This window comes from Montipora capricornis, chromosome 1, assembly GCF_036669925.1.
Source record: "Montipora capricornis isolate CH-2021 chromosome 1, ASM3666992v2, whole genome shotgun sequence".
Classification (NCBI taxonomy): domain Eukaryota; kingdom Metazoa; phylum Cnidaria; class Anthozoa; order Scleractinia; family Acroporidae; genus Montipora; species Montipora capricornis.
The window spans coordinates 13,479,444-13,501,943 of NC_090883.1; the positions used below are offsets into that span (position 1 = coordinate 13,479,444).

The 22,500-nt window shown below is 38.5% G+C and overlaps 1 protein-coding gene across 1 annotated transcript in view; it reads right to left on the bottom strand.

The window, feature by feature from the left end:
* Positions 1-22,500, bottom strand: part of LOC138057097 (26S proteasome complex subunit SEM1-like) — a 53,256-nt gene that overhangs the window by 21,676 nt on the left and 9,080 nt on the right. The window contains exon 2 of the mRNA XM_068903173.1: positions 14,647-14,743. Within this exon, the coding sequence (XP_068759274.1) occupies positions 14,647-14,743 (97 nt within the window). The remainder of the gene's footprint in view (positions 1-14,646; positions 14,744-22,500) is intronic.

Below are 22,500 nucleotides of genomic sequence, written 5' to 3' on the forward strand. Positions count from 1 at the left end.
TGGTCTTTGACTAAAAGGAATATCTCCTATTTGTTTTATCATAACACTATCTGCGTCATGCTTTCTTGACAAATTATCTCCAGCTTTGCTGTAAGCCATATCATGTTGTTTACAAATAACATCCGACTGGTTTGTAGGTTCACAAATAGATTAATCATTACTATTCAATCTCTCTTCTAGTTTTGTTCCAGTACCACAGTAATTGCATTTTTTACCAGTTGGCGTTGCGTTCTCAAAAGCAATTCTCCAAGCTTTGATAAATGTTTTTGAATATCAAGAGAACCATCGTCAAGATCTTTTCTGTTTGTTTTATGTCTTTTTTTTGGTCTTATCTTTGTTGACAATTGATTGAGAGCTTGTGTTCCAACATTATGAATCGCTGGAGCAAGGATGGCACAGTCGGTTAGTGCACGGCCTTGGTGCAAGAGGTCCTGAGTTCGATTCCCGGCTCTCTCATCCTTGTTTCGACTTCTTTCCCTGGGCTGGCGCAGTGGTGAGAGCATGCGCCTTCCACCAGGATCGATTCCCGGATCCTACGCCACATGTGAGGTGAGTTTGTTAGTTCTCTACTCTGCTACAAGAGGTTTTTTGCCGGGTACTCTGGTTTTCCCGTCTCCTCAAAAACCAACATTTGCAGGCGTAGCTCAGTTGGCTAGTGAGCAGCTTTCGGAGCAAGGGGTCCCAATTCGATCCTTGGTGACTTCAATGTCTGTTTACACTTTCCTCTGATCGGTGTAGCTATAGCTTTAAATATCCGTGAAACGGAGCACTGACAGAGGGAGGGGGTAAAAGGCGCACCGTCGGCTTCCATTGATACCAGTTTCGTAACTGAAGGAACTACCCACGTTAAATAAATTGACTTTGACTTTATTTTACTTTATTTTACTTTTCGTGTAGCAAAGTAGCTTTAAATACCCGTAAAACGGAGCACTGATGGAGAGGGGGGAGTAAAATGAGCGCACCGTCGACCTCAGGTTTGTCAGTTGAATTACTGTTACGAGTTATCGACGTTAAATATGGTTACTTTACTTTACTTTACTTTACTTTGGATTAAGCTTATCCAAAGCATAGTCAATAGCCTTTTTCTGTAATTTTTGGTTTCTCAAAGCTTCTGAACCATAATAACGTCCCATTTCGACTGCTTTTTTTCCAATATAAGGGATGCCTTTTGTACAAAGCAATTCAGCTCCAACATTGCCCAAATCTGACATAGTTCCTTTGCTGGTCATCTCTGACCGGCTGTTTACTTTCCCTTGTTTTTAACAAATCAAGTCTTTTTAATGCAGCATTCAGCACAAGTACAAAAGAACATGAGTTTATTATTTTTGGTTCGTTTGTAACCTGAAGGTTCAATGCATTCATTTTTTTTTGTGCTTAACACAATACGATTTCATTTAGTTATACATATAATTTAAATATTTTTAAAATACTGTTCAATAAATTTTTCATTAGCCATTGTATCATGGGTATTAAATACTTTTATTATATCATAATATGAATTGCCTTTATTCATTTCATTTAAAAAGTAAAAACAAAAATAACCACATGTTGTTGTCATAATATTTTATATTTGTTTGTTTTGATGTAATAATGTAATAATGTTATGTTTTCTTTTCTTGCATGCTTGACCAATTCCTGAAATGGTTGCATACCAAAACTATCAAAATAATTAATGATACCATTTTTCACATAAGTCGCAACCCAATGACTTCCACTCATGTATGATTGTTGGAGATTGTACATGAATAATGTTTGTGCTTGTGGTTATGTGGAAAAGTTTCATCACTTGACAAAACATGGGTGTATATTCAAATATTGACACCAATTTATTAAATCATGATTGCTTAATGGAATATTTTTATGAAATTGTGGTTTTAGAGTATTGAGTATTTTAGAATATTGTTGAACGGACTGTTTGGGCCTAACAGTAAACCTTCTTGGTGCTCCTTAAATGCCTGTTAACTTTTTTATTGCCTCAACAGCTAGTGGAATACCAATGCTAGCTAACAGAGTACCAATAAAAACGCCCGTTTGTGTTTTTGTTGGTTTTATATGAAAGGCTTTTTCCATTTGTAGAGCATGAAGAAGGGGTCCTTTTTTTGTTTCATATTTAACAGATCCTTATACGGAATCAACTGATGCATTCTTCCTTTGCCAGTAATACATGTAGACTTTAAAGCTTGACTAGCTACTTCACTTGCTAATTCTGATAAAGCTGATAAGCCAAGTGTTTTACAAGTTGTTGTCCAGAAACAATGTTCTGCCTAATAATAAACTTGAAGATAAAAGACTACCTCCAATTTGTTTTCGAATGTTAGTTTTAGATAATTTGATATCAATTCCTTTTTTTAATTGTTTGCTTTTGTTTAATCTTTTGACAATATTTGCAGGTACTAATAGCTTATCAGGCCCAGTCAATGAGCTATTTGTTAGTCTTAAAACAATTGTTTCTCTTCTATGATGAGCTTTGCTAAAATCCTTTTTTTGGTTTGGCGATAGTTTAAGACATTAATTTAATAAAGTTATATCATTTCTTGTATATATTATATGTTATATAATTTTTAGTTACATACATACTTTTAGTTAAACATAAAAACCGAATTTAAACTATAACAAGTTGATTTCCAATGTTGTCTATATAGCAATGCTTTCTTCATAAAGTACAACAGCATGTACATTAAAATTTTGAGTTGCATTTGCTGACAATCTATATCTGAAAGTTAATTGTTTTGGATCTCGTGTGACTTTTTCTGTTTGAAAAGACAAATCGAAAAATATGAGTGGAAACAGGCTATCATAGCACTTAGGTTAAGCTGAGTACCAGAGTTGTAATCATTTTTTTCTCATTGCATATGCCATTAATTCATTGAAAATATGTACGGTACTTCACTATCGCTTTCGTACTCTAATTCAGGGTAAAATACACCATTTCCATATTCAAGCCTACAGTTATTAAGTGATGCACCATCTAATCCAAATGAATCCATTTTATAACGAGTTGTGTCTTCGTGCCTTGACCCATTAGCATTACGATAGCTTTTATTGAGATATACGAAGACATATTTTACATTATCAATGCTTGCTGATACTTGAAAATAACCACTTCTAGTAGGAGCAGATACTTTGTAAAATTCTCTAAAAATAAATCCCTTTGGATTCCTTCATAGAAGCATTTACAAAATTAGAATACATACTGTCTTTTGGTATCAGTTTTGCTAACCATAATTCGAATGTCTATAACAACTCTTCTGGCGTCAGTTCCGTTAGCCATATGAATCTTCATTGAAACTGATGTTAAATTGAAGCTGCATTGGAACCAACATTTTACTTTCCAATTCTTCAAAAAAGCTAAACCGATTCAGAGGGATGATTACATTGATATGTTTCGCACCTCCTGTTCCATCATTATTAACAGCTTGAGAAATAAGGCGACAAGCCTCAAAACCCAAATAATTATTGTTATTGGTAAAGGTAAAGTCTGCTATGAGCCTAGAAGGCCCAGCAGGCCGGCGTTTATCTCCAGTTTCAGTAGCATGAAGCGACTAGGAATATTTCTCCTCCCCCCTAGATGGGACGCCAGTCCATCGCGGGGTTACCCCAGAGTTAGGTTTGCCGGTACCTATTTATACACCTGGGTGGAGAGAGGCACTGTGTCTTGCCCAAAAACACAACACAATGTCCCCAGCCAGGATAGAACCCGGACCACTCAATCCAGACTCCAGCACACTGACCATGAGGCCACCACGCCTCTCAAATTGTTATTGGCTGTTGTATTATGTGTGTCAAGATACCATAAGCTACAAGGTCGAGAAAGCAGAAAGCAAATCGTTATCTTTCAGAAAAGTACGACATTTTTTTAAATTTCCAAGACATGTTTCGATGTTACGAACATCATCATCAGTTACAGAATATTTGAAAAGCCGTTAGGAGTCTATAACAACGAAGCAAAACATGCACAATTAATTATGATGAAGTCACAATAATTACATATTTGAGTGAGTTACAGAGTGTTTGAAAGAATGTAGAGCCTAAAGTGACAGTGTCAGGTTGATGTGATGAACTTGTTGGTTTAAATTAGGCTTTTCCCAATTTATATGCATAGCCTCCTTGAGTTTAAGTTGAAATTTATTAGGGGCACAATCAAGGATTTCAAAACAATCCGCAGAGCAAGATTGACGACAACGTTCTGAGCTTAGAAAATGTTTGAAGATGTGTGAGGACTTGTCTGAAGAGAGATGTTCACTGACATGTGTGGAAAAATGACAACCATTTCTTAATTTAAACGTGATAAACACTAATTTGATGTCAAGATCATCACAATAACGATTTACAAGGCAATGTATTTTGCTTTGAGCTGTAGTAGAAAAACGGCCTAAATAAGGTAACTTATGAAAGTATTGTTTACCCTTGTGAAGTGGTATTTTGAGTGAAGCCATTTTGGTCGATGGTCGTGTTCAAATATCGATAGACGCATTTAGCGATGAGATGAACGGGGAAAAGATTCTTGCGCAAAATGGAAACTAATTTAACAATGTCCTTGTGGAAGCCCAACCAAGTATTGTTGATCTTAAAAACCCTGTCAATTAATGTCCTGATAAGGTGTGAAACTGAGGTACCGGTAATTGGTGAGCAGACCCGTGAAGGTTTTCTTACGGAAGGTACTAGTGACAACAGAACCACGATGGGTATTCACGATTAAGACATCCAAAAAGGGCAAAACATGATCAATTTCTTTCTCCATCGTGAAGCATATGTTGGGATGTTGACTATTGATATAGTCAAAAATGCAATGGCGTCCTGTTCTGAGTGGAATAAACAAAACATATCATCCACATAACGGCAATAAAATAGAACCTCAGGATCTTGATATTGCTCTAACCAGATCTTTTCATGGTGACCCATAAAGAGATTGGCGAGGACAGGAGCTAGGGGTGAACACATGGCAACCCCATCAATCTGGTCATAAAAGGAACCTTTGAACAAAAAGTGAGTTTCAGCACTAGCAAATGAAAAAAGGCGTTTGAGATCAGAGGGGGTAAGCCTGAGGTCAGGGTTTCCCTCTGAGATGTACTTGACCGCTAAATCAATACATTCCTCAAGAGGGATGTTAGTAAACAAGCTCTCCACATCAAAGGAAATGAGAAATTTGCCAAATATGGGTAAGTTGTTGATTTCTTGAACAAAGGTGAAAGTGTCAGAGGCATTGTAATCATTGGGAATATATGGTTCAAAGGAGATTGCATAAAGGCTTAGCTAAATTGTAGTTATATGTGCCAATAGATGAAACTATGGGGCGGAAACGGGGTGTGGATGTGGGGTCGCGTAATTTTTGCATTTTGGGCAAACCATATTTTCTGACGGTTGGGACCTGTTGGGATAGATGCTTTAACATTCTCCAATTTACCTTGTTTTTTCAGATCCCTGAGAAACCGTGGAAGCCTACCTTCACGAGTAAGGGTAAGGTCTTTACTAATAGGTTTGAACTTAGAGGAATCGTTGATTTTACTAAATAACCATTGTCATATGCAGTTCTATCAAGGATTACAATACCGTTCCCTTTATCGGGTTTCAAAATGACTATGTCCCTGTTCTTTCTGAGACTCCTCAAGATGCTGTGTTTTTTGAGATCTGCAGTGGTACATGTAGGTCTATACGAGGATATGTAGCAGTGAGCAAGGTGACAAAGATCTGCAACTATTTTGCTGGTGTTGGAGGTGTCAATAAGATGTCTTTTCATCATGTGGCTAATCAGTTCGAAGCAAGCAAAAATATCAGTCTTGCTAATAGTTGGAGGATAAATCGAGTGTGTTAGACCAAACTTTAGTGCTTCCAATTGATGTGGGGTGAGGATGTAACCAGAGAGATTCGTGGTGGTTTCTTTGGAGGTGAAAGGAAGAGCTACATTCTTTGTCAGCTTTTTCAGTTTCTTGTCATGAGCCTTGATAAACTGAGTGGAGGTTGTCGAGACATTGTGGGCGATCGACTTCTGCAAAATGTAGCGAGAAGGTCTCGATCAAGGCAAGGAAAGCTGAATTGGACTTAAACTTCCTGCGAAACTGCCAATCCTTTGGCGTCTTTCTTAAGTTCACATGTTTCCGTCTACCAGCTACAACGAAACCGACAGGATGCTTTGGCCTTCAGGAAATGACTATTACAAAGCGCCACACAAAAAGGAATTTCACAAGCTGGTCCTCCAAAGGGACAGCCTATTGGAACACAGCTCTATCATCTTAAACACACTAGATTGCTACATTTTGCAGAAATCGATCGCCCACAATGTCTTGAAAACCTTCGCTCAGTTTATCAAGGCTCATGACAAGAAACTGAAAAAGCTGACAAAGAATGTACTTTTTCCTTTCACCTCCAAAGAAACCATCACGAATTTATCTGGTTACAACCTTACCCCACATCAATTGGAAGCCCTAAAGTTTGGTCTAACATACTTGATTTATCCTCCGACCATTAGCAAGACTGATATTTTTGCTTGCTTCGAACTGATTAGCCACATGATGAAAAGACATCTTATTGACACCTCCAACACCAGCAAAATAGTTGCAGATCTTTCTCACCTTGCTCACTGCTATATATCCTCGTATAGACCTACCACTGCAGATCTCAAAAAACACAGCATCTTGAGGAGTCTCAGAAAGAACAGGGACATAGTCATTTTGAAACCCGATAAAGGGAACCGTATTGTAATCCTTGATAGAATTGCATATGACAATGGTTACTTTAGTAAAATCAACGATTCCTCCAAGGTCAAACCTATTAGTAAAGACCCTACCCTTACTCATGAAGGTAGATGAGTAGCACACTCATGACTCCATTTTGCGTTGCATAGGTCAAAAAACCTTCAAATGCTAAAATGCTCTCTTTATTGTTTCTCTATGTCCACTTTTGCTTTTGATGTTTGTTTCAAGCAAATTCATGCAAAAAGTTACAATTATGCGATATAGAAAGCATTTTTTTCATTTCCCATAATCCTTTGTGGGCGTGGCCTATTTCAGATTCTGGCCTTTTTTCTTCTAAAATAAAGAGTTATTTACAAACAGCAAATTATTATTCTACATATTTAGCGAAAATACATGTTGGCTTTGATAATCAGGGCTGCTATGTTCTGATTCTGAGCAAATGTTTCTCCATTGAAATTCACTCAGTCACATCAAAAACATGCTTGATCACGCTATATTGTATTGCATAATTTATTCTAGCCCTTAAGAATCACTTGGTACACCCCGATTGTTTTTTTGTCACAAGAATGAAGCAAAACATTTCATCTGTACCCGAGTTATGGCGGATTTTTGATGGAAGATTTTGGAGGGAAGCGTGCTTGTGGAGGTTTACGTCACGCTTAATGAGCACAGCATTATAGTGCAAAATGTTTCAGCATTGTTCAAAGCTGAAAATCTCTGGCCTCAGTGGATGAAAATGGCTTAAAGTGCTCACCGTTGTCGGTTATCGCAAGCCCAAGGTAGGATGCTCAATCAGACTACAATACTCGCTTTAGAAACAGCAAAATATTGGAAGTAAGTGGTGAGTCCTCTGTTAATTTGGACATCACCAGTGCAGTGCAGAAACTGTTTCAGTCTTTTTAAATTTGTTCTAGTTACGTCCTCGCTTTGTATTTTGACTTTAAACTTTGACACAGAGTCTGTCACATAAAGCCCATTCATCTGACATGGTTTATGTTTGTATTTTGAGACATGTGCCGAGCCGTATCGACCTATTTTAGAAACTGCCTTTCAAAAGAATGTGAAGCGTTACAACGAAGGGTCAGTACAACGATGTTGTTTTTCAAGAACTTCTAATAAAGAAAAGTATCTGAAAGTTGTTGTGTGCATTTTCCTTTGTTATTCTGATATGTAACCGGAATTTCATAAGATTTTGTGCATTATAAGCAGAGCAATTATTCAAAATACGCTCAAACCGCCATTGTTTGTGTTACGCGTTACATGAACATTCAGTCACTTTTTTTGGGAACAGAAATCTTTTTTTAGGTTTATTTTGAAAAGGATACAACTTAAATTATTTGTACATCAAAAAGACTTATTTGTACGATATGGGAAAAATTTTCAGGGTGAAATAGCCATTAGAAGCCGAGATATTGCAATTAACAAGAAAGTACCCCTAGAATGTAGTGATGACCGTGCTACTCATCGGTACGCTTCAACGGTTTCTCAGGGATCTGAAAAAACAAGGTAAATTGGAGAATGTTTTATACGACAGCATCTATCCCAACAGGTCCCAACCAGCCAGAATATATGGTTTACCCAAAATTCATAAATTAGACGATCCCACATCCACACCCCCTTTCCACCCCATAGTTTCATCTACTGCCACATATAACTACAATTTAGCTTAGCTTTTATGCAATCTCCTTGAACCATATATTCCCAATGATTACAATGCCTCTGACACTTTCACCTTTGTTCAAGAAATCAACAACTTACCCATATTTGGCAAATTTCTCATTTCCTTTGATGTGGAGAGCTTGTTTACTAACATTCCTCTCGAGAAATGTATTGATTTTGCAGTCAAGTACATCTCCGAGGGAAACCCTGACCTCAAGCTTACCCCCTCTGATCTCAAACGCCTTTTTTCATTTGAAACTGCTGAAAATCACTTTTTGCTCAATGGTTCCTTTTATGACCAGATTGATGGGGTTGCCATGGGTTCACCCCTAGCTCCTGTCCTCGCCAATCTCTTTATGGGTCACCATGAAAAGATCTGGTTAGAGCAATATCAAGGTCCTGAGGTTCTATTTTATTGCTGTTATGTGGATGATACGTTTCGTTTATTCCACTCAGAACAGGACGCCATTTCGTTTTTTGACTATATCAATAGTCAACATCCCAAATTATGCTTCACAATGGAGAAAGAAATTGATCATGTTTTGCCCTTTTTGGATGTCTTAATCGTAAATACCCACCACGGTTCCATTGTCACTAGTACCTTCTGTAAGACCTTCACGTGTCTGCTCACCAATTACCTCAGTTTCGCACCTCTGTCATACAAAATCGGTCATATCAGGACATTCATTGACAGGGTTTCTAAGATCAACAATACTTGGTTGGGCTTCCACAAGAACATTGTTAAATTAGTTTTCATTTTGCACAAGAATCTTTTCCCCGTTCATCTCATTGCTAAATGCGTCTATCGATATTTGAACACGGCCATCGACCAAAATGGCTCCACTCAAAATACCACTTCACAAGGGTAAACAATACTTTCATAAGTTACCTTATTTAGGCCATTTTTCTACCATAGCTCAAAGCAAAATACGTCGCCTTGTAAATCATTATTGTCATGATCTTGACAACAAATTAGTGTTTACCACGTTTAAATTAAGAAATCTTTTCTCGGTGAAGGATTCTGTCCCCAGAGAACTTTGTTCACATGTGATTTATAAATTTACTTGTGCTTGCTGTAATGCTTGCTATATCGGCGAAACTGGTCGTCATTTTTCCATACGCGTCAGTGAACATCTCTCTTCAGACAAGTCCTCACACATCTTCAAACATTTACTAAGCTCAGAAAATTGTCGTCAATCTTGCTATGTGGATTGTTTCCAAATCCTTGATTGCGCCCCTACTAAATTTCAACTTAAACTCAAGGAAGCTATGCATATAAATTGGGAAAAGCCTGATTTAAACCAACAAGTTCATCACATCAACCTGACATTGATGCTTTAGGCTCTACATTCTTTCAAACACTCTGTAACTCACTCAAATATGTAATTATTGTCACTTAATCATAATTAATTATGAATGTTTTGCTTAGTTGTTATATATTCCTACATGTAACAATTTTTCAAATATTCTGTAACTGACGATGATGTTCGTAACATCGAAACATGTCTTGGAAATTAAAAAATGTCGTCATTTTCTTAAAGATACCATAAGCTAGTTTTACTGACTGATCTACTGAAATCATCAGAATACTCACAACAAATGTTATCGGTATCATATAATTTAATATCATAAGATGCTTGATAAGACTATGCGAGCCATTAATTACTGTTATTGATCAGCCGCAGCATATCCTGCTCCATCAGCTAATTTTTGAAGCTGAAGTGAAAACGAACTTCAAAATATCCATTATACCAATCAAAAAATGAACTACAATCATGAATTGTAAATTTGTATCCATTTTTTCCTTGATGTTGATTATTGCCAGGAGCTCTAATAACATCATCTAATTGAAAACGAACAAACTCATTTCCTTTCAAATATTCACTTCATCTAAAAGCCATTTATATCATTACATTTAACATCGTCTTTTTATACCTCCAGATGCCAGATATCAAACGGAGCACCATAGTTAAGAAAATATGGTAACCCATTGATGTGAGAAAATTTGGTTTTATAGCCATGACGTCATGAACGTACGTCTGTCCACCCTTTCATGTATGCCAATGTGACCAGTACACAGTATTCTTCCGTCAAGATCGGGGAGAACATAAATCTGGTGGCGGCCTCGCAGTATACATCAGAGACACATTCAAAGCGACACTCCTAAAAGACGCCACGGGAATTAGTGACGAAAATTTCCAACAGCTCTGGATAAAGGTTCAAGTTCGACAGTACAAATCAATTTTTATTTGTACTGTTTATAGACCACCTACTTGTAGCACCACATCAGCTTTCAGCAATAGTTTGTCAAGAAGTCTCCTGAATATGTTGCTGCTTGGCTATGACATTATCATTCTGGGTGACCTAAATTGTAACATTCTCGATGATACAGCGGATAGTCGAATTTTGAAAGACCTTTTCAATTTGACACAACTAGTGAAGGAACCGACTAGAATTACAGAAACAAAACGCTCGCTAATTGATGTTATTATCATGATTACCGATCCTACCCTAGCGGAGTCCTTCTCAGTCATTATGTCCTCAATAAGTGATCACAACTTAGTTGAAGTTGCATTGAGGATAAATCGCCCTAAAGCCAAAGCCAAATACGTCACTACAAGAAGCTATTCTGGGTACGCACCCGATAGCTTTCGCAAAGATCTCTCTCTTGTTCCGTGGCACATGGTATACTTCTTTGATGACATTGATTCCCAAGTGGAAACATTCAATTCTCTCTTCTTGGACGTGCTGGATCAGCAAGCGCCCATCAAACGTATAAAGATCAAGTCCCGCTCTAATCCGTTCGTAACACCAGAAATTGAGCAGCTCATGAAGACCAGAGACCTTTGGCACAAGAAAGCCATTCAGACAAATGACAAACTATACTGGAACGGATATCGCTTCTTCCGACAAGAAGTGAAACACGAACTGAGGCTTGCTGAAAAAATCTATGTAAGAAACGAAATAGCTAACAGTAGAGGTAATGCAAACGCCACTTGGAAGATCTTAAATCGATGTATGTCTCGTGGTATTGCTAAACATCCAAGCACTTTTGAGGACCATGAGACTTTGGCAAATAAATTTAATAAGTATTTTACTTCAGTGGGAGAATTTACTGCCAAAAAAAGGGAATTTGATAACAAGGGAAAACGGTTTGGATAAAGATAAAGATTGTGGTCTTAGGGAAGAAAGTATTGACACTGGCCTGCATGTTGAAACAGAAGAATTTGAGTTTCAAGAGGTAAAAGAAATTGACGGCAAGTCGGTTATTAAGAGTTTAGCTGCCAACAAAGCTCCAGGATATGATAAAATCTCTGCGCAAGTCCTGAAAGACAGTTGTGAGAGCATCGCACCTGTGATTTCTAGACAGGTGAATAATTCGTTTAATGTGGCTGCTTTTCCTAAAACATGGAAAATTGCTGAGGTGATACCTGTACCCAAAGAAGGAAACCCAGAAGAACCAGCCAACAACAGGCCGATTTCATTGTTACCCATCCTATCGAAAGTAAGTGAGAGACTGGCACACAAGCAGTTTGTGGAATTTTTGACAAAACATGATAAACTGTTGACTTATCAAAGTGGCAACAGGAAAATGCATTCGACAGAAACTGCCCTCATAAATGTTACAGATAACATTTTGAAAGCAATAATTGATGAAAAAGCAGTGTCATTACTAGTCCTGCTTGATATGTCAAAAGCTTTTGACAGCCTTAATCATAACCTGTTATTAAGAAAACTATGAAAACTGGGTCTCGAAACGTCTGCAGCTTCCTGGTTTAGTAGCTATCTATCCAGTAGATATCAGAGAGTACGATATGAAGATTCAGTCTCGGAATTGCTACCTTTAAACAAACGGAGTACCTCAGGGGTCAATCTTGGGTCCTGTGCTTTTTACAGTACCATCTACATTAATGAATGATTTAATCAGTGCTGTTACCCACAGTCAAGCCGCTGCATATGTTGATGATAGTCAATTGCACTTTAAATTTCCCGTATCAGACTCATCAAGTGCTATGGCCGCCGTAAATCAAGATCTTAGGAACATCCCATTCAGTAGATGGTGTGCAGAGAATTCTTTACTTATACACCCTGAGAAAACAAAATTAGTAGTTGTTGGCTCAGCACAACTTCTTAAGAGGCTACCTTATATCTCCTTATCTCTGTTGGGCAAAACTATCTCACCAGTTTCATTTGCTAAGGATCTTGTGGTATACGTTGATCAATATCTTAACTATGATGTACTCACCACTAAAACAGCCTCTAGTTGCATGAACCAGTTAGTACAGATAAGTAGAATTAAACACCTCTTAGACAGGAAAACACTTTTATTACTTATAAATAGTTTTGTTTTTAGTAAATTGTTTTATTGTTCCTCAGTGCGGGGGAACACATCTAAACGTAATCTACACAAACTACAGTTGGTACAAAATTTTGCTGCCAGAGTTGTATTAGGTTTAAGGAAATTGTGGTGGTCAACTAGAAAGCCTTCGCTACTTTGACCACCACACACATTTTATAACCTGTACTGTAATTATTTTATCTTGTAACCATGTGTTGTGACTATACTTTTCTTTCTATGTTAATGTTATGTAAATAGTGTGAAATAAATGAACCATGAACCATGAACCATGACCATACCTCTCAGGGGCGGAGATCTCTTAGATGGTTAGATGTTACGGAGAAGGTTTTATTTAATGATTATTTTAGTTTTAGCATATAAATATGTAAATGGTTTAGCTCCAGACTATTTAGGGAAACATTTTGTTAAGCATTCAGCAGTTCATAACAGGAACACAAGGGGATGTAATAATTTTGTGATACCCGGATGCAGATTGTCGATGGGACAAAGGGCATTTTATTTTCGTGGTCCACAGGAATGGAATGGGCTACCTGACAACATCAAGAATACTAAAGAGATACTTTTAAGCGGACACTTTTTAATAATATGTTCTATATGAAGTAATTTTGGACAACATCAAGAATTCTAAAGAAATTGATATTTTTAATAATATGTTCTATACGAAGTAATTTTGGATATATTTTGAATAATTTTGAATATATCTTGATTTTAATTAAATTACTGTAAATAAGTTTTCTTCTTTTTTTAACATTGTGACTGAAAAGCCCTGTTAAAGGGAGTCTCAATAGAAGTATGTATGTATGTATGTACACACGTAAACCATATCACAGGCTCAAGTTAAAAGCTCAGCCAGGAGGCAATACTCCATTTGACACTGTAACTAGTTTACAGCATATATCTTTGATATTGGACATCAATGTTATGGTCAATTGACACCTGTCAAAACAAGGTATCCACTGACCAGTGTCACGTAACCATATTGCGGGCTCAAGTTGGACCTTATCGAGGTCAGCTGTTTTTTTTTTTTTTAAAGTTGACCGCTGACAGGAAAAACCTATGAAGAAGTTGAATCTACTCTAGTGACTCAGGGCCAACAAGCATTGTTATGGTATAGGAACAACTTTCTCTTGACAAATCCAGATAAGTTGCAGTCTCTTACAATTAACCCAAGAAACATAGATGCAGATAAGAAGGGCAGCGTTCTCACCATCGCCAATGACGAGATCATGAAAATACATGACTTGTTCATTGCTTGAGACAATCTTTAACAAGGAAAGGTTTATACTGGCAGATTGGAAGAAAAGTGAAATTGTGCCCATGTACAAAATGGGGACCCTTTAGACTGTGGCAAATATAGGGCAATAAAGCTACTGGAACACATTGTGACAGTGCTACAGTACCATGTAGTTATGACATGGCTTATGATAGAATTCAGAGAGAGCTTGTTTTTTGGTGTCCACACAAAAGAAATGTGCCTGAATATCTGATTAAATTGTTCAGACAACACACAAAAAAGGCAGAAACTGTTGCCAGAACAGGTCAAGGACAAACAAATGCATTTAAACTGTATGTAGGGTTGCAACAAGGATTACATGTACTGCAGCACTGTACTTCCTTGTCCTTCCTTGTTGCTGGTTCTCAACAAAATCAGTCAAAGTACATGTATTAAATAGAAGGGGTGTGCCATGAGAGTTATTGTTTGCAGGGAACTTGGTGGTGGTAGGAGAGACAAGAGGAACTTTGGGTGAACTGGTTGAAGTAGCAGGAAGTTATGACTTGATACAAATTCACTGGTACACGTAAAGTAAATAAATAGTTGTTCTCTAAACAACTACTCACATTTCACTCTAAATATGATCAGTCCAAGTCCCAAATAAATTGAGTGAGTTGCTGGTTTGAACATTATATATTCTATTCGGTCCATACACACTGTACCTTAACTGGTTGGAGAAATCATCTTCCACAGTATCATCATCCCAATTGTCTTCCCACACATGAATGTCGCCCTGGTCTTCGTCAATTGCTGTCCACTCTAAAACCATCACAATTATTAAAACAATAATTATTATTGTATATAATAATAATTATTCTCCTTCAGAAATTAATAAATAAATATTAAATATATTAAATGAAGAAGTATAAGATGTATTGAAGTGTTTAATAAACAAGCAGGAGTGTTCTATCGGGTTTTAAACCATAAGGCGAACCTCAGTGTTTTAGGCTTGATAAAACACAACCTGCAAGCTTATTGAACAGCTTCAGAAACACTCCACAAGATACTCGTCCCTCTGGAGTCCTAACAAAGGTTCAAATTGTGAAAGGAGAACATTAGCATGCAAGAAAAACAAGCTATTGCTTATCAGTATGCTTTATACAAAGAATGCTAACAAGGAGTGTTTTATCAGTTTGCACGTCACGTTTCATCGGTGACCTGACAGGCTGTTTTGCTCATATAGTTACAATACACCCAATGCTTTCAAGTAGTAGACCAAGGAATATCTCACGAGTAATTTGTATTTTCTTGGTAAAGGCTTGTGTGTATACCAAGAAAAATGCAAGTGACGAGTGGGATATTCCACGGTATACCACGAGAAAGGGTTGTATCACAATTTTATACCATACCATAGGTTATTCTTGGAGGATGTCTAGGAGAATGATGATCCCGTAGAGTTTTACACCGGGGTACCTACAGCTATCAACAAGCAATTCCTGACCACTCCTTGACGCGCGTTACTTACGATCATTTCGGATTCAAAATATTCAGTGGCAGGTAATTCAGCAGTTGACCTTGAAATTCAGAAATATTCATTCCTCTGAATTGTTAAGATTAACTTAAATTAATGCTTCAACGACCACACGATAGACGAGTTCAATGAAGCCTCTGCCAATTTGGCGAGTTAAAACGTAAATAAACTAAGCTGCTTCCGTCACGCAAGCGAGAGCGATAGCTCATGAAATACGTTGTTCCATTCGAACTGCTTATTAATGCAGAGTTTCGCGCCAGCCAACATGATATGAGGACCCTTCTTACAGTACTGGCCGCAGGAATAGCAGCATTACACGCGCGTATCATGCGTGTAAGTCCGCCATATTGCGCGCATTTTACACGCAAATTACGCGCGCGTTACGCGCGAATAAAAAAATACACGAAGTTGTGAGTAAAAAAACTACACGCAAATTCTTCACAGTGCGTGTAAAATTTTACACGCAGAGTTTCGTGTAAAAGAGGGCAGAGTATTTAAAGTTGTACATCAATTTGTAGCGGCTTTTCACGAAGAACAATGTTGCATGTCTAAAAGCACTACTGGTTTCCGAAGAATTTATTCAGCTTTGCATTTCAACATTTTCGCAACAAGTGTTCACTGTATTTGAATAGTCAAAAATTGACTTGACTTGTTTTGCTGTGGTCATCGTCTGAATATCGATCACCGCGTGTTTGGATGCTCACCGCATGTTTGCGTTTGTCTCATTTCGAGGACCGTTTCACTGGGTGAAATCATTATAAACTAGTTATAGCTGTCGCTAAAGTGCCAACGAGCCAAGCTTGCGTGATCTGGCAGCTGCAAACATCACGCGGCGTACTCGTGCGGCACTCTCATTGGTTATCGCTACGGTCAACATTTCATCGCTTTGGTCTACATTACAGCTTTTGGTCTACATTACACTCAAATTTGAAGCGCTTCTGAGATTTCGTCCGCCTAAAAATCTTCTCGCGGCTCTATAAGCTGCCGCCTCGCCAGGCCTTCTGTCTTCAGAAGGCCTGACTCGTTGGCAATTACAAGTAAAAGTAATGATATACCACGATGATGTTCCATTTCATTTTCCTTTCACCGCTCACCGCCGGTGAATGAGCGCGTCGCCGATCTATTTTAGAACTAGTTGTAGCTGTCGCTAAAGTGCCAACGAGCCAAGCTTGCGTGATCTGGCGCCTGGCGGCTGCAAACATCACGCGGCGTACTCGTGCGGCACTCTCATTGGTTATCGCTACGGTCAACATTTCATCGCTTTGCTCTACATTTCAGCTTTCGGTCTACATTACACTCAAATTTGAAGCGCTTCTGAGATTTCGTCCGCCTAAAAATCTTCTCGCGGCTCTATAAGCTGCCGCCTCGCCAGGCCTTCTGTCTTCAGAAGGCCTGACTCGTTGGCAATAATACCAATGTTTACCTTTTTAAACCGCCCATTTGATCTGATCTGAGAATAAGACCGAAATAATTTTGCTCTAACGGCTTATTACAGGATTAATTAATGTTATGGTTCAAAGAAAGTTAGTCCGCCGACCAAAAAGGAAATATCTTTCCAGAATCGATAAATGAACCGAGTGGCGGTTTGAAACATTCGCCGAGCTGTGATTAATTTTGAACACTTAATTCTACGCAGCATACAATTTCACTATCGAAAAACGACACGATACGCTTGAATTTTCTGTTTAACCAGAGGAAGATGTGTTTTAAATTTTCATGTTACTTTCGCGAGGGAACCAGGAACCAGGAACCAGGAATTTTAAGAATATTTTAAGAATAAAGCCAAGGCTGAGATTTTGAAAAAGATAGATATAATTTTGTGTGTTGAAACATCAATAAATACAATATAATTTTATGTATTTTAACTTAACCGTATAAAATTATTCCTTTCTCTGAACGGCGAAACTAGCCAACAAAACGAACAAACTGTAGCGATGAGATGGAGCATGTGTAACGCGATACAGATCTAGATACCAAACATTTGTAATTGGTACTCCAATAAATTCTAAAACGGAAATGTCATTAGCTATAATTTAAGAATAATACAAGATTAAGAATATTCAGCCTGGGCCGGAAAAACAACATTCTTACAATAAAAAAGAGTGCAAACAAATAAAAGAATGTAAACAAAGCTAGCACCTTGAGCAGATACATGTGTCTTATTTACGGTAGTTCAGCGTTATTAAAAGTTTTGCTTTGCTGTTAAAATATAATTCGGTCAGTCTATACTGTATTACTGGGAGGGTATTATTTTTCACCAATTGCGTTATTAAAAACGCAAAAACAATCGCAGGACCAGAATTCAAAATAGCATGCATTTACACACAGCAAATGTCAAAAATACGACATGTATGCTTCAAGTTTTCCCGTTCATAGCTGATTCTAACAGCTTGACTTCGCAAATAAAAATACATTTTAAAGTTTCCCTTAGTAATTCAAACTTCCACCTTCTTGCCGTGCGATCGCTCGGTCCGCGCAGCCAACATATTGACTGCCTATTAAATAAATAAAGCACAAGTTCTGAGTTTGCTTGTTTTTCGGTGATGTATCATGATGTCAAGCATTTCCATCGATCGTTCGCTCATTGCAGTTATAACGTTTGATTTTTGCTTGATTAAATGGGGGAAACCGGATAAAGGAAATTTCACTTAGCTTGGTTTGAAATGAGAGCTAAGGATTTGTTGACGGATTACGGCAGCAATCTGAAGATAGAACCTTATTCCAAGTACACTCAAGCAAAGGTTGAATTTCTCAAACAGAAATACCGACTCTGTGATTAACTTACATTGTCAAATTCATGTACATTGCTAAGTGGAAAATACACGCAATCTGCGTGTAATGGACATAACAATTTTACTCATGACAAATTACACGCAGCCTGCGTGTAATTTCAGGTGCGTGTAATAGTTCGTGTAAATTTTACACGCCGTGTAAATCTGCCATCTTGCACGCATTTTACGCGCGTGTAGGTGCTGCTATTCCTGTGGCCAGTACTGTAAGTAAACCCGCTGACCGGGTATTGTCATTTTTGCGTTCCTGTTCAATTGTAGAATGGTTCCTTCGAGCGGTTCCTTCATCATTAGCATTAAAGTTAATTTTGTTCATCGAGAAGGCTGTTTCTTCAATTAACACGTTTGTAACAAATGGAGAGCCACGTTGCCCGAACGGCTGACAATTACTTGTAAAGTTAATTGTTTTCTTCCATCTTTCGGTCGATCAGATCCAAATAACTTTCGCGTATCTTTCAAAGCCGGCCGCTCGACCAATGGCGTCACCGTTACAGTCCAAAGCGCCTTACCGTGGCCACCCAACAAACTTTCACATTTGACAACTACGTGTAAATACGTCAACTCAACAACCCATGCAACGGTGTTTAACTTTCAACCGTGTGAACTTTGCAAGGAGGGGTGACTGTCAATCAAATTCGCACACCCTGATTTGCGTATAACTTTCAAAAAAACTTTGTTAGGTGGCCACGGTAAGGCTCGTCGCACTGTAAGACGAGTTTTCCCAAACACGTGTAAATTTCTTGATAGAATTTCAGCTGATCTTTATAACATCTGTATTAAACGGATCTCAAACTACTTTTAGAAATCTTGTCGTTTGCTGGAAAAAGAAAAAAATGATCAATGCTTTTATTAATGCGACTTTATTATAATCGAATGTGCCAAACATCGCAGATTGTAAATACGGCAAATACGCATACTAATTATCGCTGCGATTGATCCGCAAGAATATGCAGATTTCTTTGATAGCATCTGCTCCAAATAAAAGCATACTGCGTCCTCTCTTAACCGTGGCGTAAATCAACCGGAAAAAATCTAGGTGAAACCTCGGCTTTCGGATTCCGTGCACGAGGTTTTACCTCGGTCAAACTGGGGATTGAACCTGCGGTTTCACCCAGTCACAACCGCGGTAAATGCAGGGCTGTCAATAAGATTTTAAGTAGGCGGAGGTATTTTGAAAGTAGATGGCTATGGGGGCCGGAGGGCCCCCCACAGGCGAGGGGTTTGGGGGCCGCTGAGGCCCCCAGCGGGGTACAGGGGCAGAGCCCGTTGGGGGTCCAGGGGGCAAAGCCCCCGGAAGCAAAATGAGTTTAACGTTGTGATACTGTCAAAAATTGCCTTTCCTCAGGGACATTCTAACAAGTCTCACTTGGTGAAAAGAACAGTACTGTTAATGATTAGTCAGTTGATATGGCTGATAATAAATGGTAGCCCCCCACCCCACCCCATTTGTCGAAAATGCAGGGTCTCACAAATGTCATTTCCATTGTTTTCAAGAGGTATTTCCCACCAGAAAGACAATCACAATCACAATCGAGAGCTCTTCCTGTGCCTGCTAGGGTTACAGAAGCCCAAATACTATTGTAAGCCTTTTCCTGGAATTTGTAGAATACAGTATAAACGAGAGAGATTTTTATTTAGTTCTCTGACATTTGAGGACAAGCTAGGAAATCTCACTGAAAACTACCTCATAGAATGAGAAATTGCAATTTGTTTAGTATTAGAAATCATCCTCCGATTCTGCGCCAAAGGCTGAATCAATGTCTGAACTGCATTCGGTCAGGTTAAAAATGTGATAAACATCTTCCATGTTCTGCTCCTCAGCCATTTCCTTCTCGGTGTGCAATTCTACTTCCTCATCTTCAGCTGTGTCCTCAAAAAAACGACACTTTTGGCAAACCTTGTGGTTGACGTGTTCAAATTAAACACTTACCTTTCGGCGTCTTAGAAACAACGGTGAAAAAATTATCCAGCAAACCTTCGCAGCCATATTGGCTTTTTCAGTCACGCGCAATGTCACACTAAAATGTTATGTAACAGCAGAAAGGAGTCCTGGTAACTACTCAGCACGCGGAGCGGACTTTGTGATGTATTAAGAAACCCACTTTGTCATTACTTTTCTTGGAAGAACAGCCTACAATTCGGAAATAAGATACTTAACTTTTCACATTTCTACCAAGGAAATGAATATGCTGGTCAGACTTGTTCGGTGTCTACACTTTTGGTGTCATTTCGTCAGTGAACTAGCCGGCGATTTTCGTCAGAGTAGCCGGCGACAATCGCCGGCTGCCGGCTACTAATGACAGCCCTGTAAATGCACAAATAGTTTCGAGTGGTACTGTACATGTACATTAGGATGTTTTCACTTGTTGGTGAACTGTATCACACCAGAGTCTCAAAAGCTTAAATACTGAGATAAAAACAATACCAAACTTCACCCATTGCCAAACCAGGGCCAAAAAGAACTCTTAATTTGTGGTATGTCTTGTTAGGCTGAGGCTGGGATTGATGGGGAGGCCCAGGTCAGCCGAATATTTACAACCTGGGCTTCCTTTTTCCGACAATATTTAAGGAAACTTTGGTACTTTGGCCTAGTAAGGATGAGATTAAGGAAAATCTCCCTTCCTCTTTCAAACACAATCCAATCACAAGGAAGATAAATTATAGATTGCACTGAGGTGTTCATTGAGAAGCCAACCTCACCATACACTGTATGCTCAGAGGGCAATATGGAGTGAGTACAAAGAGCAGAACACTATAAAGGCATTAGCTGGGATTACTCCTTCAGGCTAATCAGTCAGTTTCCTGCCTAAATTTTTGACTGGCAGCACAAGTGACAGGAAAATTACACAAAAAGTCAGTTGATTGACCTGCTGGAGGAAAGAGACTCTGTCATGGCTGATAGGGGTTTCAAAGTATGGAATTTGTTGACCAAGAAAAAAGTTTATCTGAATATACCTCCCTTTTCTAAAAAAGGCAAGAGTAAACTTTCTTTCCAAGATTTTCGGGCGGAAAATTTTCTTTACCGACCAAGTGGTTATAAAGGTCCGTGAAAGTAAACTCTTTGTTTGTCCAACCTTCCAACATTTTTGGCACATGTATCCTTTCTGAGTTATTGATTTGTTGAAGTGTTTCGGGCAACTTATAGAGTTCTGTATGGAGATGCCATGTCCACCAATTTATGCCATACATGTATGTGGTGGTTGGTACTCAACGAAAACATCTGGTCGAATCTGGAGTTCACTTTGAAATGAATGCGCTTACTTTTCACCCATGAGATAAAATTAATGTATATCACTGAACACATCTTCTAATGTACTTGAAATGCTCAAACTGCTAAGATTAATGGGGATAGACATTTGTATAAACATAACAACTTTCTTTAATTTTCCAGACATGTTTCAACGGTACATCCGTCATCTTCAGTGTTACATATTTTGAAATCGCCGTTGAATTTAAAGCGCGCGCGATCTTACAAACTTCGTTATATTGCGTTGTCAATATTGCGTATTAAATCAAAACAGAACAAAACAAAAATTTAAATGAGTGACGCCTAGTTCCTTACAGGGAGAGAGTCAGGTTAATGTGTTTCACCTGCTGGTTGAGATCGGGCTTCTCCCATTTTATATACATGGATTCCTTAAGCTTCACTTGGTACTTAGTGGCTGCAGAGTCCAGGATCTCGAAGCAATCCTGTGTGCAGGATGCCTTACAAGACTCTGAACTCTGCAGATGTTTAAAAACGTTCGAAGATCTGTCTGAAAGTAAGTGCTCGCGCACTCGTGTTGAGAAGTGTCGGCTGGTTTCACCAACATAACAAGCATTAAAACTTGCACACGAAAATTTATAGACCACACGCGTGCGAAGCCCTACAGGGACAGCATCTTTCACATTAAAAAGACTCCTGACTTTGAAAGTAGTGAAGACTAACCTTATATCAATAGGTTTACATAACCGATTAGCAAGTTTGCGTATACACCTCTGTGCCGTGACTGAGAAGTGCCCAACGTAAGGGATTTTAAAGAAAAACTTAGGTGTTTCCTGGGGCTCGATTCCTGAATGAGACTGTGTTTTCCCTCCCTTGACTGCTGTCTGAATATATTTAGAAATATATTTGTTGATAAGGTTTTCAGGGAAGAGATTCCTCCCCAGAATGACAGACAATTTTTGAAGATCAGTATGGAACCCCATCCAAGTGTTGTTTATCTTAAAAGTTCTATCAATCAAGGTTTTCATAAAATGGGAGAAGCCCGATCTCA